The 12738-nt window shown below is 32.5% G+C and overlaps 1 protein-coding gene across 1 annotated transcript in view; it reads right to left on the reverse strand.

Annotated features, from left to right (window-relative positions):
* LOC118186882 (gamma-aminobutyric acid receptor subunit alpha-6-like) overlaps positions 1-12738 on the reverse strand; it is an 81116-nt gene that overhangs the window by 15735 nt on the left and 52643 nt on the right. The window contains exon 7 of the mRNA XM_085807289.1: positions 1968-2117. Within this exon, the coding sequence (XP_085663415.1) occupies positions 1968-2117 (150 nt within the window). The remainder of the gene's footprint in view (positions 1-1967; positions 2118-12738) is intronic.

Raw genomic sequence — 12738 nt, forward strand, 5'->3', positions numbered from 1 at the left:
ATGCACCAACAAATGATTATTCTCTACACTAATAGTTTCTAAAAAGTGTTTTCTAGAAGCGTCATGAAGCTCTGCTCTTTCTTTCTGCACAGAGGGATCATTAATGCCAAGAGTATATAATGTCTTCAATTGTGAATATGCTTCTTTAACTAATAATAAACAGGTAATGATGTACAGTTCTCTTCGGATAAAGCTTTTTTTTCATTAGATCCATCAAAGAGCCTATCCCATCTTAGTCACAGTAGCTCACAGTCCACATGATAAAATGTTATAACTAATTGTCATGAAGTTACCTACTACATTAACGCCAATAAGCAATTTCAGTCGAAACTTAATTGCCATCAGCAGTAGGAATATCATTATATAAAGTTTTTCCTCACAAAATGTATACTCAGTCTCTCAGGTAACGGTCTGACTCAAAATTTTAAAATTACTACAATTGTAAATTACACCAATAGTGTTAAAAACAATGTAAATACATCATGATTACATGGTTCTGTGCTATTACTCTCTAAAAGTAAATATTGAAAGATTCATAGCTTTGAATTTTATATCCCATCGCTTTGTTAGTGACTTGCAATAAACATGAACATTGTGACGCTGAATCAATTATTGCTCTCACTTGCGCATTTTTTCATTTTTACCTATATGGATTATTTTGAAGCAAGAGACGTGAAAAATGAGCAGTGCCCTCGCCGGGACTTGAACCACGGACCTCTCGAATACACGCTGAGTGTGCTGACCATTAAACCACAAAGGTATGTTAAGATGGCAGGAGAAATACCTTATATACTCTCCCTTTTTAAAGGGTGACTGGGATTAGGGAACCCAATCGCCAAACCCTGGTGGGAAAAATCGTCATCCAGCAGCTTTTACTTCGGGCACCGCTGTAGAGAAATTAGGATATTTTGGAAGCAGGAGAGATGAAAAATGAGCAATGCCCTGGCAGGGATTCGAACCACGGACCCCTCGAATACACACCGAGTGTGCTGTCCATTACATCATGAAAGCATGCTAAGATGGCAGGAGGAATACCTTACAGAATTAAAATCAAAAATGCATTTAGAGATTGCAAAACATTAGCAAGCGTTTATCTTTTTTAGAGTTGTTCTCTGGTATCTGTCTCTTTTCCAAAAATGTCAATAGGTGATTTTTGACAAATGCTTCATCAGAGCAATATGGGACGTTTCATACTACAGCATAAGTACTCTACCTTAAACCTGGCGAACATGATGCCATGGTTTTAAACATAAGAAACAACAGCGAGATTTTTCTACAAAATTCTCTGTCTCTTTCTATGCCATCTTGTTAGTTTTAATACATCTTTCAGAATTTTGAACATTTCAGCAAAATATATATTTGTGTGTCCTCTAGGTGAAATTAAAAAATATCAGTTTCACTTGGAACCTGCGCAGCGTTTTCATATTTTGAATTTATTACTCGTAAAACAGTTATTAGTGTTAAGTATGTCGTTACCTCTAAAATTCAATTTTGTTTTCGATTTATTTCTGTTTTTGTGGTAATTAATACTATTATTGTAATTAAATTAAATTCTAATAAGATAAAAAAGCTGTTATTCATGAGATAGGAATGTATTGATTAGATAATTTATAACACATTTGATTTTCATTTATTTTCAGTTTACTATTACGTTTAAATATCAGCAGAATCTCAATAGCTACACATTTCTTCGGTATCTTGAGGAACGCCTAGTTGCCGAGGCTTCGTTTTGGATCAAACAACTTTAAATTATTGTATCTTACTAAGAAATACTAAATAGTTCTGAATTTTATTTGTTGCTTAAATTAGGATCCAAAATAAGTGTAATTTCATGCGGGGAAATGAGGATTTTGTTGAGGCGATTTGAAATGTAATAGCATAATCTCAAGAGTAACTGATTTTATATATTTTTAAAATCAAATTTTTAAAATCAAATTTTTAAAATCAAATTTTTAAATTCAACTTACCAACAGCCACTCGACCAGGAGCATCACTTTTGTTGATCCAAAATGAGACCCATGAAGCACCAACTATCATCGCGCAAGGAGCGTAAATCTGTAGGATAAAATATCCTCTTCTCCTTCTTAGAATAAATTGTGCTGTAAGTGAAGAAGAACCTGAAAAAATAAAGAAAGAATTCACGTTTTGATATTTTACTTTTTTTTTCAATAAACAAGGAATAAACAAAGGAATATTTAACTTCTTCACAGTATTTATGTTAGTTTCAAAGTAGCCTAAAATCCTTATTAGAAATCACTTTTTGTGGAATTAATCCCAACATAAAGAAGTAAAAGCAAAAATTAGCAAATGAGGATGATCTTCTATACAAGTACATTGAACATTAACGATTAAGTATTTCTGGAATTAAGACCATGTTGAAGCAAAATAATTCTCATTTGATCAGAAAGGGGGGAAATGAAGAGGCTAAAACATTTTTCTAAATGAAAGATCAAGGGTCTAGAGATGAGTTCTTTCAAAAACTGTATTTTTTTTATTCTGTGGTTCGAAAAGAGTCATTTTATATGGTTAAGTAATAATATCAACGTAATCTGCAAGGGTACAGCAAATTACAAATAAATTCGGTTTGGGAAATGAATAATGGTTCGGTCGATTTTAAATAGAAATATGCATACTATGATAGGACAGTTGACCTCTCCATACTTGGGAATGGTACGGAATGTCTCATTATTATACTTGGAACACTTGCAGCGATGATTCACAACACATTACAAATCTCATCATAAACAATCTTTTGAAAGCAAAAGCCAGAAATTCTTTAGCCTGAAATTCTAAGCAAAAGCCAGACTTTATAAGACTGAACGGTCAACCAATTAACGTTTTGCAGTTCAATGGAGGACTATATCGTTTTTACGCTAGACTAATATAAGCTCAGTATCAGTTATTTAAACCTATTATTAATGAACAAAAATAAAGCTTCAACATAAACTTCAGTCTAGAATTTTTAGTTGACCGTTATAAGTTCCGCTATATTATACCTATACTTGGCTATATAGACGTATATGGGACTTTCTCACACGCAGTAAAATCTCTTGTTATACCCCAAGCTTTCTTTGTCTTAGTTAAACGAATATACGATTAGTGGCACAGGAAACACAGCTGAAACAGTTGTGTAGATCTACTGAATTTGTTCATGAATTTTGAGCCAAAATTAAAGCTACTTGAGACTTGCGATGTTGCACGAACATTTTGTGGATTCGATGATAATTAAAAGGGAGACCATTCTTAAAACAAAGGGAGGAACAAGAAAATGTATGATGTATTTTTAAGCATTGTATTAAAATAATTATTTTAAAGTTTTTTTCTCCTGTTATTTTTCCTCCTTCTAATAATTGCTTTGCTAAAACTTTCTTTTTATTTGCGGAATAGTTTCTAAACAGGATTATTTCTTCTCTTTGTCGGAAGCTTATTGCAACCGACAGCTCTCCTCTCCAAATATTCTTCAGAATGATATTTTAGCATCTCGGAATTCTATTAAAAATAAATTACTGTAATTGGTTAGTCAATAAAAATCATTATTTTATATATTTTTATATATGAAAAGATAATTTTTGCCACAAGTGTGTATTCGAATAAGACCGTGTGCTCGTATCTTAATAAAAATGACAGAGCAAAATCCGACGACTCTGTAAATTTATTATAATTTTTCGTAATTTATTCATTTCGTAATTTCTATTTTTTCCAAAATCTAAGTTATGTTAGAAAACGTAACTTATATTGGATAATGAAAAGATAAATTTTCAGTGACAAGAAGTAATACTGTATACTACTGAAGTCGTCGTAAATAAGAAGTACGTACATTTTTCACGTCACTTTTTACACACAGTTTTAAAGAGCTTGAGATTAAAACTTATGTTAATGCAATTAAATGCATGCTAGTTATTTGAATATGGCAAAAACACATGAGGTCAATCTGCAGGTCCAATTATAGGAATTATATAGGAATCTAGGAGTCTAATTAATAAATACTATTAATTTTGGGTAACTCCTTTTGTTCGCTTGTTTGCTATTCAACTTTAAAATGGCCCACCAGTGGCCGAGCGGTAAAGACGCTGAACACTGGTAGTTCGGTCCGAGGTTCAAATCCCGCGAACGGCCTGTCTGCATGGGCGTTTTCGTGGTTTACCCCATGTGTAACGTGTATACGAGCCAGTTTCCCTTAGAAAGTCCTCCACGAAAGCATTCCTCCCTTTAGGTAGATAGCCCTCGTGTGCTTTGCCATGATCTAATAAACCAAACCAAACCTATGTTTTGATAAATAATCTAGTGCAATTTAAAAATTTTATATTGACTTTTGATTTTCGCATTTAGATGTTTTAAGACGTCTACATTTATAAAACATGCAGTTTTGCCTTTTCTGCTACTAGTTTCTGCGGTTGTCTTTTTGACAACTTGTGCATTCTTCCTTTGTGCTTTCCGAGTTAAAAATTATTTATAAAAATAAGTTTAACATTAAAAAATGTTCTTCCTGTTTAAAAAATTAGTTTTATATATATTTCAGTACATAATGTTTTTCGCGTTGTGTCGAAAGAGGTTATATCTTGAGGATTGACTTCAGATAACATAAAGAATTGTCAATGTACAGTTTTCAAAAATTCTAAATTTCTAAATTTTTTTAAATTTTAATTTGTATTTATGCTTTGTAATTTGTAGTTATGAGATATTTTGGACTCCATCTCCAGAAATGTTCTCGATTAAAACAGAGATGCAGTTGAGCAAACCGAAAGATTTAAAGAACGCTAAATAATGACATCACGGATGTTTATGGATTCAAATAAGCGCCACAATGAAATCAGTGATTAACCACTGATATCGTCTGTCACTTCTAAAGAAACTATTACAATCAAAACACAGATTTTTCAGTTTCAATGGAGCTGCACGCTATCGTTATTTTTACTATACAACTTGAATGTTTTGCAGTTTTCTTTTCTGATTTTAGCGCTTTACAGTGACATTTTACGTAAGATCATAATTTTCAGTCAGGCAACTCGATTAATCTATAGAATGGTAAACATGTATACCGCGTGAAAAAAAAAAAAGAAAAAAGAAAGGAACAGTTCTATATCTCTTCTACTGAGGCGAGATTGACGAAATTCAAATTGTGTTTTTCATGTCTCGAAAGCGCGACTTGGGATATGTATTAGATTTATATATGTAGCATTGTTTTAATATAGGTATTTTGACACAAAATCGGACTTTTCTGAAATGATATGCCAATTGTTTTCCATATTTCGATTCTATGCCTCAAATTATGCCTAAATATTAAGTTTTGTAAAATTTACGGGGAAATTCAAAAATTTATCTTGGCAAATTTTTTTTTCCGTTTGCGCCAAGAATAATTCAATTGGCGAACATCTTAATTTATAGCAACCTATTTTCCTTTGCCTTTTTTCTTTAGGGAAAAGTGTCCATCATTCACACTTTCAAATAATTTTAATAAAGTGCGTAAAGCACATTTGTCGTTATTACCGCTTATAACATATATGCCAGATTTAAAACACTCTAATATTAACGTATATCTTTGTAAATTTTGAATAAAAAACTCTAATATTTTGCAGGTATGCTTAGAAATGCATATACTTTAAGGTAATGGTAAAAATTTATAGGTTATAATTCAAAAGGTTTTCGAAAAATTTTTATAAAAAATATTTAAAAATACAACTTTTAAAAATAAATCATAAAACATGTTAGAATTATCTTTACTTGAAGCCTAAATTTCGAAATTACCTAATTCGTTTTCTACAAAATTAAACGATAACAGGGTTTGTGATAAAGAAATCGTTCCGACAGTAAAACAAAAAATACGTAATGGATAGTTTTAACATTAAATAGATGTCAAATAGAATCGATGCGTCTTAAAATGAGAAAGAGAACTAAGAAAAACAATAAATTAAATATTACTCAGTAGGGCAACGTTACAAAATCGTTCGTTTTCACATTTCTTTTAGAATAAATGCAGCCTATATTTACTTCCTGGAACTTCTTTCATATACTGATTCTGGTACAAACAGACGGTGTTCAAAGATTTAGTATTCAGTTCTCTTAAAGAAGCGCGATCACTTTTGGACAAAAGTAGGTTTCATGCATATAAATAAAGCGTCTTCCCTTCTGTTTTGTCGTGCAACCACTAATTCTTATTTTTAGGATCGTGAACTGTGTTGTTACTGCGAAACAAAATAAATTAATCTCGCTGGAGGCACAGCTTGGTTTCCTGAATTACTAAATAATTGTACTCATGATCTTGCAGAAGGAGAAACGTGCTTAGCATAAATTTTGTCATATGGTTACTGTTTCGGGCATACTTAGTTAACATGTCCGTAAAATGTCATAAGCTCTAAATTACAAAACTTTGCACCAAGAATAGGCCTTTGCAGTATATTTCAGACATCCGTATGCGGGTTCTTGGGTTCCGTAGGATTCATTCGAAAATAAAAATATTCTTTTAATTGATACACGAATTTAGTTGTGAAATATAAGGCATTTCTAAAAAAGAACTAAAACAATTAAAATTACGTATGCATTTTCATGTTAACGAAATAACTTTCTTCCAGTGTCTTAAGAGAAGTAATATAAATTTTATCTCGCAGTTATTTGAGATACATGAAACTGGTATGCTACGCACCAAATAAGACTGCATTCCAAGAATCTGTGGCCCACCAGCGGCTGAGTGGGTAAAGACGCTGAACACTGGTAGTCCAGTCCGAGGTTCGAACCCCGCGAACGGGCTGGCTGCATGGGCGTTTTTGTGGTTTTCTCCATGTATAACGTGTATACGAGCCAGTTTCCCTTATAAAGTCCTCCACGAAGGCATCCCTCCCTTTAGGCAGATAGCCCTCGTGTGCTTTGCCATAACTGAATAATCCCTAATCCGAGAATCTGTAATTTACGTTCTAAAGGCACAATTGTAGGGGATCCATCAATGGCCGAATCGTAAAGTCACTGAAATTTGGCATTTCGGTCCGAGGTACGAATGTCGCCAACGTACTGGCTGCATGGGCGTTTTCGTGTTTTTCCCCATGCGTAACGTGTATACTAGCCAGTTTCCTTAGGAAGTCATCCACGAAGGCCCTCGAGGCTTTGCCATAATGACATAAACCAAACCAGAACTGGTGGAGGAATATTAGAGAAAGTTACATTATTCTGATCTGTTTTCTTATTTTATAGCTCCTTTGTGTCTCCAGATATGAATTATGTACAAAAAATTTTATTTTGAAGCTTTATTCCTAGATTTCAATGAGGACTTTTGCGATTTTGTGCAGTAAATATAATTGCTTTTATTAACATTATTAACACTATTTTATTATGTGTTAGTTTGTAGTAGCTGCGAAATCGAAAAGAACAGAAAGTACAAAGTCTGCTTAATTTGTCTTTTATTTTTAATTCACATGGAGAAATTAAGGATTTAAATTTATTAAATTAAATCAAACACAATAGCTATCTACAGCAGCAACTTCACCTTGACCCTAGTAACGTTTTTTCGAGGCTCTAGCATCCTTTTACGAGCCTTTGTTCAGAAGCTTTCGTGAAGGAATTTCGAAAGGAATTTAATTTCAATTCAGGTTACATATGAGGAAAACCCATGCAACCAACCCGTTCGCAGTATTTTAACCCAGAAGGAAATACCAGTGTCCATCGGCTTTATATATGATGTTACTGGGTGTTCAGGAGGAAAAAAAAAGACTTGAAATTTAAAATTTTATTTTTACTGTAATATTCTTTTAATACAGTTAATTTAAGCTCAAACTCTTCAAAAAATTGTGGGTATTGTGGGTAAGTGAAGCAAGAAATGTACTATGCACTTCTTACTTACGGCAACTACACTAGTATGCAGTATTACTTCTTACCATCGACAATTTGTCTTTTTATTTTCTGGATATAATGGCAAAACGTTATTTAATATGAACACATCAAATTTATAGTATAAACCAGATAAGTCAATTACTTAGAAGTTGTCATTTAATAGTGAATGCACTCAAAACACCAATAAAGTCATTCATGTAGTTTTCAGTTCTATTTGTATACGCTATTACTAAAATTAGAATGATAATCTGTTTGTTTCGATTCATTTCGATTACCGTAAAGCATTCGAGAGCTACGTGCCTAAGAGAATGGCTGCTTTCGAGGAGGGCGTTTTAAAGTAAACTGGCTCGTATTCATGCAACACACGAAAAAAACTACAAATGCTCCCATACAGTCTCCGCTCAATGGGATTTGAACCCCGATTGAAATACCAGTGTTCAGCGATTTTAAAATTCATCCACTGACCGGCCATGGTGATCTTTGTTCGAATATCTGCTATAAGTTCTAATGATGTACATTCCTTTCTTTTTTACTTCGGATTAAATTTTGGATTATTTTAATAAACAGTGCTTTTATAGGCACCCAAAATGTATATACATCTTCTGCGACATCCTGTATAAATACATAGCCGATAAAATCTGATTTAGAAGATTACAACTAAACTTATATACGGCAAATTCATTCCAAGTTTCATACTGCTGCAAGGCTGTTGAACTTCATTTTTCTAATATTCAGCAAATTTAAGTGATTTAAGTGATTCAGTATTACAAAATACTGAATAATGGTGCAATACAATAGCCTCAAACTGGCCGCCCCAAAAAACATTTCACTTACGTGTACGTTGCAAAGATTTTAATTATTTAAAGTCACTGTTTACATTATTTTTATTAATCATTAAAAAGCGAGAATTTCTATTAATTTCTCTCAAAGGCTACAAACTTTATCAGAAACGAAACGCCATCAAAAGTCCAGTTTTGGGTAGAAATAAAGAAATTCGTGCTTATTTATGTATAAACACATATTTTCATGTAGTAGTCGAAGAAAAATTTAATTAAAAAGAAAAATAGATTAAACAGTCACTATTTATTCTCAATTTTAAAACTGCTTGTTTGTTTCATTTTAGTCCACATTAAAACAATAGATTACAATAAAGGGAGCATTCATTTAAAAATTTATTGTTGAAAGTGTATTTTCTTTAGAACCTCGTCATAATATCAATCAAGAAACCAAATTCAATTTGAAGATAGAAGGTAGGAAATAGAAGAATGCTGTAAGAAAAACTGCAAGAGAGAAAATAAAATGTATTCGTGAAGGATCAGTATATCAATTTTTCGAACTAAAATTACAATGGAGAACACGTTCCTGACTTATATTTTCAGGCGTTATCTTGAAGTTACCAAGGATTCTCCAAGAATCCTTAGTAACCGCCAGGAATCCATTACTAGGGATCAAGAAATTCTCCAGAAATGGACTAATATTTTTTTAAGTTTCAGATGCAAATTCTATGAGCAGATATATATATATTGTGTAGCATATGTAAATGATTACTCATATACTAAAGATAAGGATTCAAACAAAATGGACAGATCTTTAGCCGCATTCGATATTATTAGAGCAGAAGGAAGGCATTTTTCCTCGTCCGCTGTTTGTTTCATATATCCATCAATTCTGAATAATGTAAGTATTTAATTGTACATAAAGATTGCAGTTATTTTTTATGTTTGCCGTTTCAGACATAAATGTAATGTTACAGTTTTTCGTAACCTTTTCACTAATGAGCCTTGACATGAGCCTTGTTACGAATGAGTCTTAATGTTCAATCGTTTGACATGAGCCTTAATGTTCAATTGTTTGACATGAGCCTTAATGTTCAATCGTTTGACATGAGCCTTGAGCACCATGCAGGTGACAGCACGCCTTCTGCTCTGTTCTCACGGCCTCTAATTTTAAGAGACAACACTCCGAATGAAGGGTTCGAGGGTCTCTTGCTTCTCTCTCAAATATCATCACGAGATGATTTGCAGGCGCTTTATGTTTTACTACGATCCTTTGTACATCGATGTTTTCCAAATTGCAAAGTTTCTTCTGCGCACCGCTTCATTTTCTACCATGATATTTTAGAATTGCGATATTTTCTCTTACCACCGTACTGTACGACGACGTTTTACCCTTGTTTTGCTTACTTCACGATGTTTTCGTTTTATATGTCAATAGTTTTCCATAAGACAATTAAAATGAAATAATGCGGACATTCGTTAATGTGAGCAGCGGTCATGCCTTCTCCAGTTGAACGCTAAAATACATACAGGAGTCGACAATATTAAAACGAAATAAATGAGCACGAAGACAGTCGTGCCCAAACACCAGTATTAAAGTAGCCACCTCAGCTTCATGAGGAGCATCCGGAACAGGTGCCGGGGAAACTCAAGGAATTAATATAGAAAGAATGAGCAGACACTATCTGAATCATCATGTTAGGAATCATCATAATTATTATCGCATGATAATAATTACGATAATATGATCATGAGAGGATTTATAGGTGTTTTATTCTTTCTTACTATCATTTGCACAAAGATGTTTTAAAACTGCGAAGCTTTTTTTCGCACTGCTTTATTTTCTACTACGATATTTTACAACTGCGATATTTTCTCCTTGTTTAGTTTTCTTTGGACACCGAAAGAAAATAAACTTTTTCAACCTCCTCTACTACCTTCTTTTATTTTCAAACTTATGTTTTTGGACGCCTTAATATTATACTTTATATATAGAAAAATAATGCTCTTATCACTATGTATCGTTATTTTTCCTTTTGTTTATATTTTTATTTTTATATTATTTATTTATTTGGGTTTATTTATTAATTCACTTTTTGTAGCTGGTTCTTTTTTATCGCTGTTTTCTACCATCTTCATTATTTTCGCCTTTGGATTCAAATATGAGTACATAATTACGTGAAATTTACCAATGATAAATACAAAATGCAAATTTAATTACCACTGTCATCGAAGAAATTTGAGCTCCCTTTTCAAATAAATATATCTCACATCGATGAAGTTGCCATTTCCATGAAGGTAGTAAATTCTAAAATTGTGCTATGAGAAAGAATGGTGTAAAAAAAGATACAGATCAAATAGATTAAGAACAGATAGAAGGTAGGAATTAGAAGAATGCTGTAAGAAAAAATGCAAGAGAGAAAATTAAATTTATTCGTGAAGGATCAGTATATCAATTTTTCGAACTAAAATTACAATGGAGAACACGTTCCTGACTTATATTTTCAGGCGTTATCTTGAAGTTACCAAGGATTCTCCAAGAATCCTTAGTAACCGCCAGGAATCCATTACTAAGGATCAAGGAATTCTCCAGAAATGGACTAATATTTTTTTAAGTTTCAGATGCAAATTCTATGAGCAGATATATATATATTGTGTAGCATATGTAAATGATTACTCATATACTAAAGATAAGGATTCAAACAAAATGGACAGATCTTTAGCCGCATTCGATATTATTAGAGCAGAAGGAAGGCATTTTTCCTCGTCCGCTGTTTGTTTCATATATCCATCAATTCTGAATAATGTAAGTATTTAATTGTACATAAAGATTGCAGTTATTTTTTATGTTTGCCGTTTCTCCTCTGTTTTATAGCTCTTCAGTAAAAAACATGGTTTCTAGTTTAGGAATCACTTTTAAGGATGCAATTTTAATAGTTTCGAAAGTAGTTCTTATAATATGAATGCAATTAATATTCGCTTTTCAGTTAGAATTAAGCCATTATTATTTTAATAAGGAAATATAAATCCACATGTAAGGATATTTTTCCGTCCTTTCTGCATGCCTTCGTGGTATAACGGTAGGACACTCGACAGGTATTCGAGAGGTTCCGGTGCGAGTTCCGGGGAGGGCATTGCATATTTTTCATGTCTTCCTGCTTCAAAATAGCATAATAACTCTACACACATCAAAATTATATGAAAGATTAGAATTTTAAAGCAGGTTTCAGATTACTGAGCTCAAATTAAAAAAATGGCATAAAACACAGAAATTTTGCTTTATTTCGAGTAATGACAGCTTAAAATGTGCCAACGAATAAAAAGTGAAACAAATGCTGTAAATATATATATGCTGTAAAATGCTGTAAATTAATATGCTTCTAATAATTCTAGGCAAATAGAAATCATTTTACATTCTCGGAAAACACACTTAATTACATTTGTTTTAAAAACATGTACATAGAAACCAAACCTTGGAAAAAACACGTATCACAAATTACAAAATGTGAGCACTAATAATATTAATGCGTAATATGGAACTCAGAACACGCAATTTGTTTACGTGACATAAAACTAGAGAGTTAAGGGAGAAATAAAAATTCAACGGTACATTTGAATATTTCAGCAGGGCGATCTGTTGCTCAAAAACTGTTTATGTCTTTTTCTTCTTCAGTCGTTTTTAAATATTAAGTATTGCGACGATTATAGTCATTAAAAAAGGAACAAAACAAGACCTTTGATAGTTCACAGAAGCAAACAGAAATACTGAGGACAGTTTTGCTTGTCTACGACAACTGTAAAAGAATACAGCTCATGATTATGAAAAAATAGGTCTTGACCACGCGCTATATATGGCCTACAATTCATGGTATAAAGCACTGCTACTGGCTAAAAGATCTAATATGAAAAATATCACCATTCTTTTATCTGCGAGATTCGTAACATTTCTATTTGCCCTGCGTTTAAAAATAGTTAAAGCATTTCTTCATGTAAATGTTTACATACCATACAAAGAGTTTTAATAATATTAACGGTTTAATACATTGTCAAATCCCTCATTAAGTAGTCTGTAAAATTTAAGACCGAAACATTATTCTAAACTTGAATGTTATTTGAATCAGAATGGTGAATTATAGCGAAATGT

This window comes from Stegodyphus dumicola, chromosome X1 (genome assembly GCF_044657685.1).
Source record: "Stegodyphus dumicola isolate Sdum_Otavi_A_Nest chromosome X1, ASM4465768v1".
In the NCBI taxonomy this organism is placed as follows: domain Eukaryota; kingdom Metazoa; phylum Arthropoda; class Arachnida; order Araneae; family Eresidae; genus Stegodyphus; species Stegodyphus dumicola.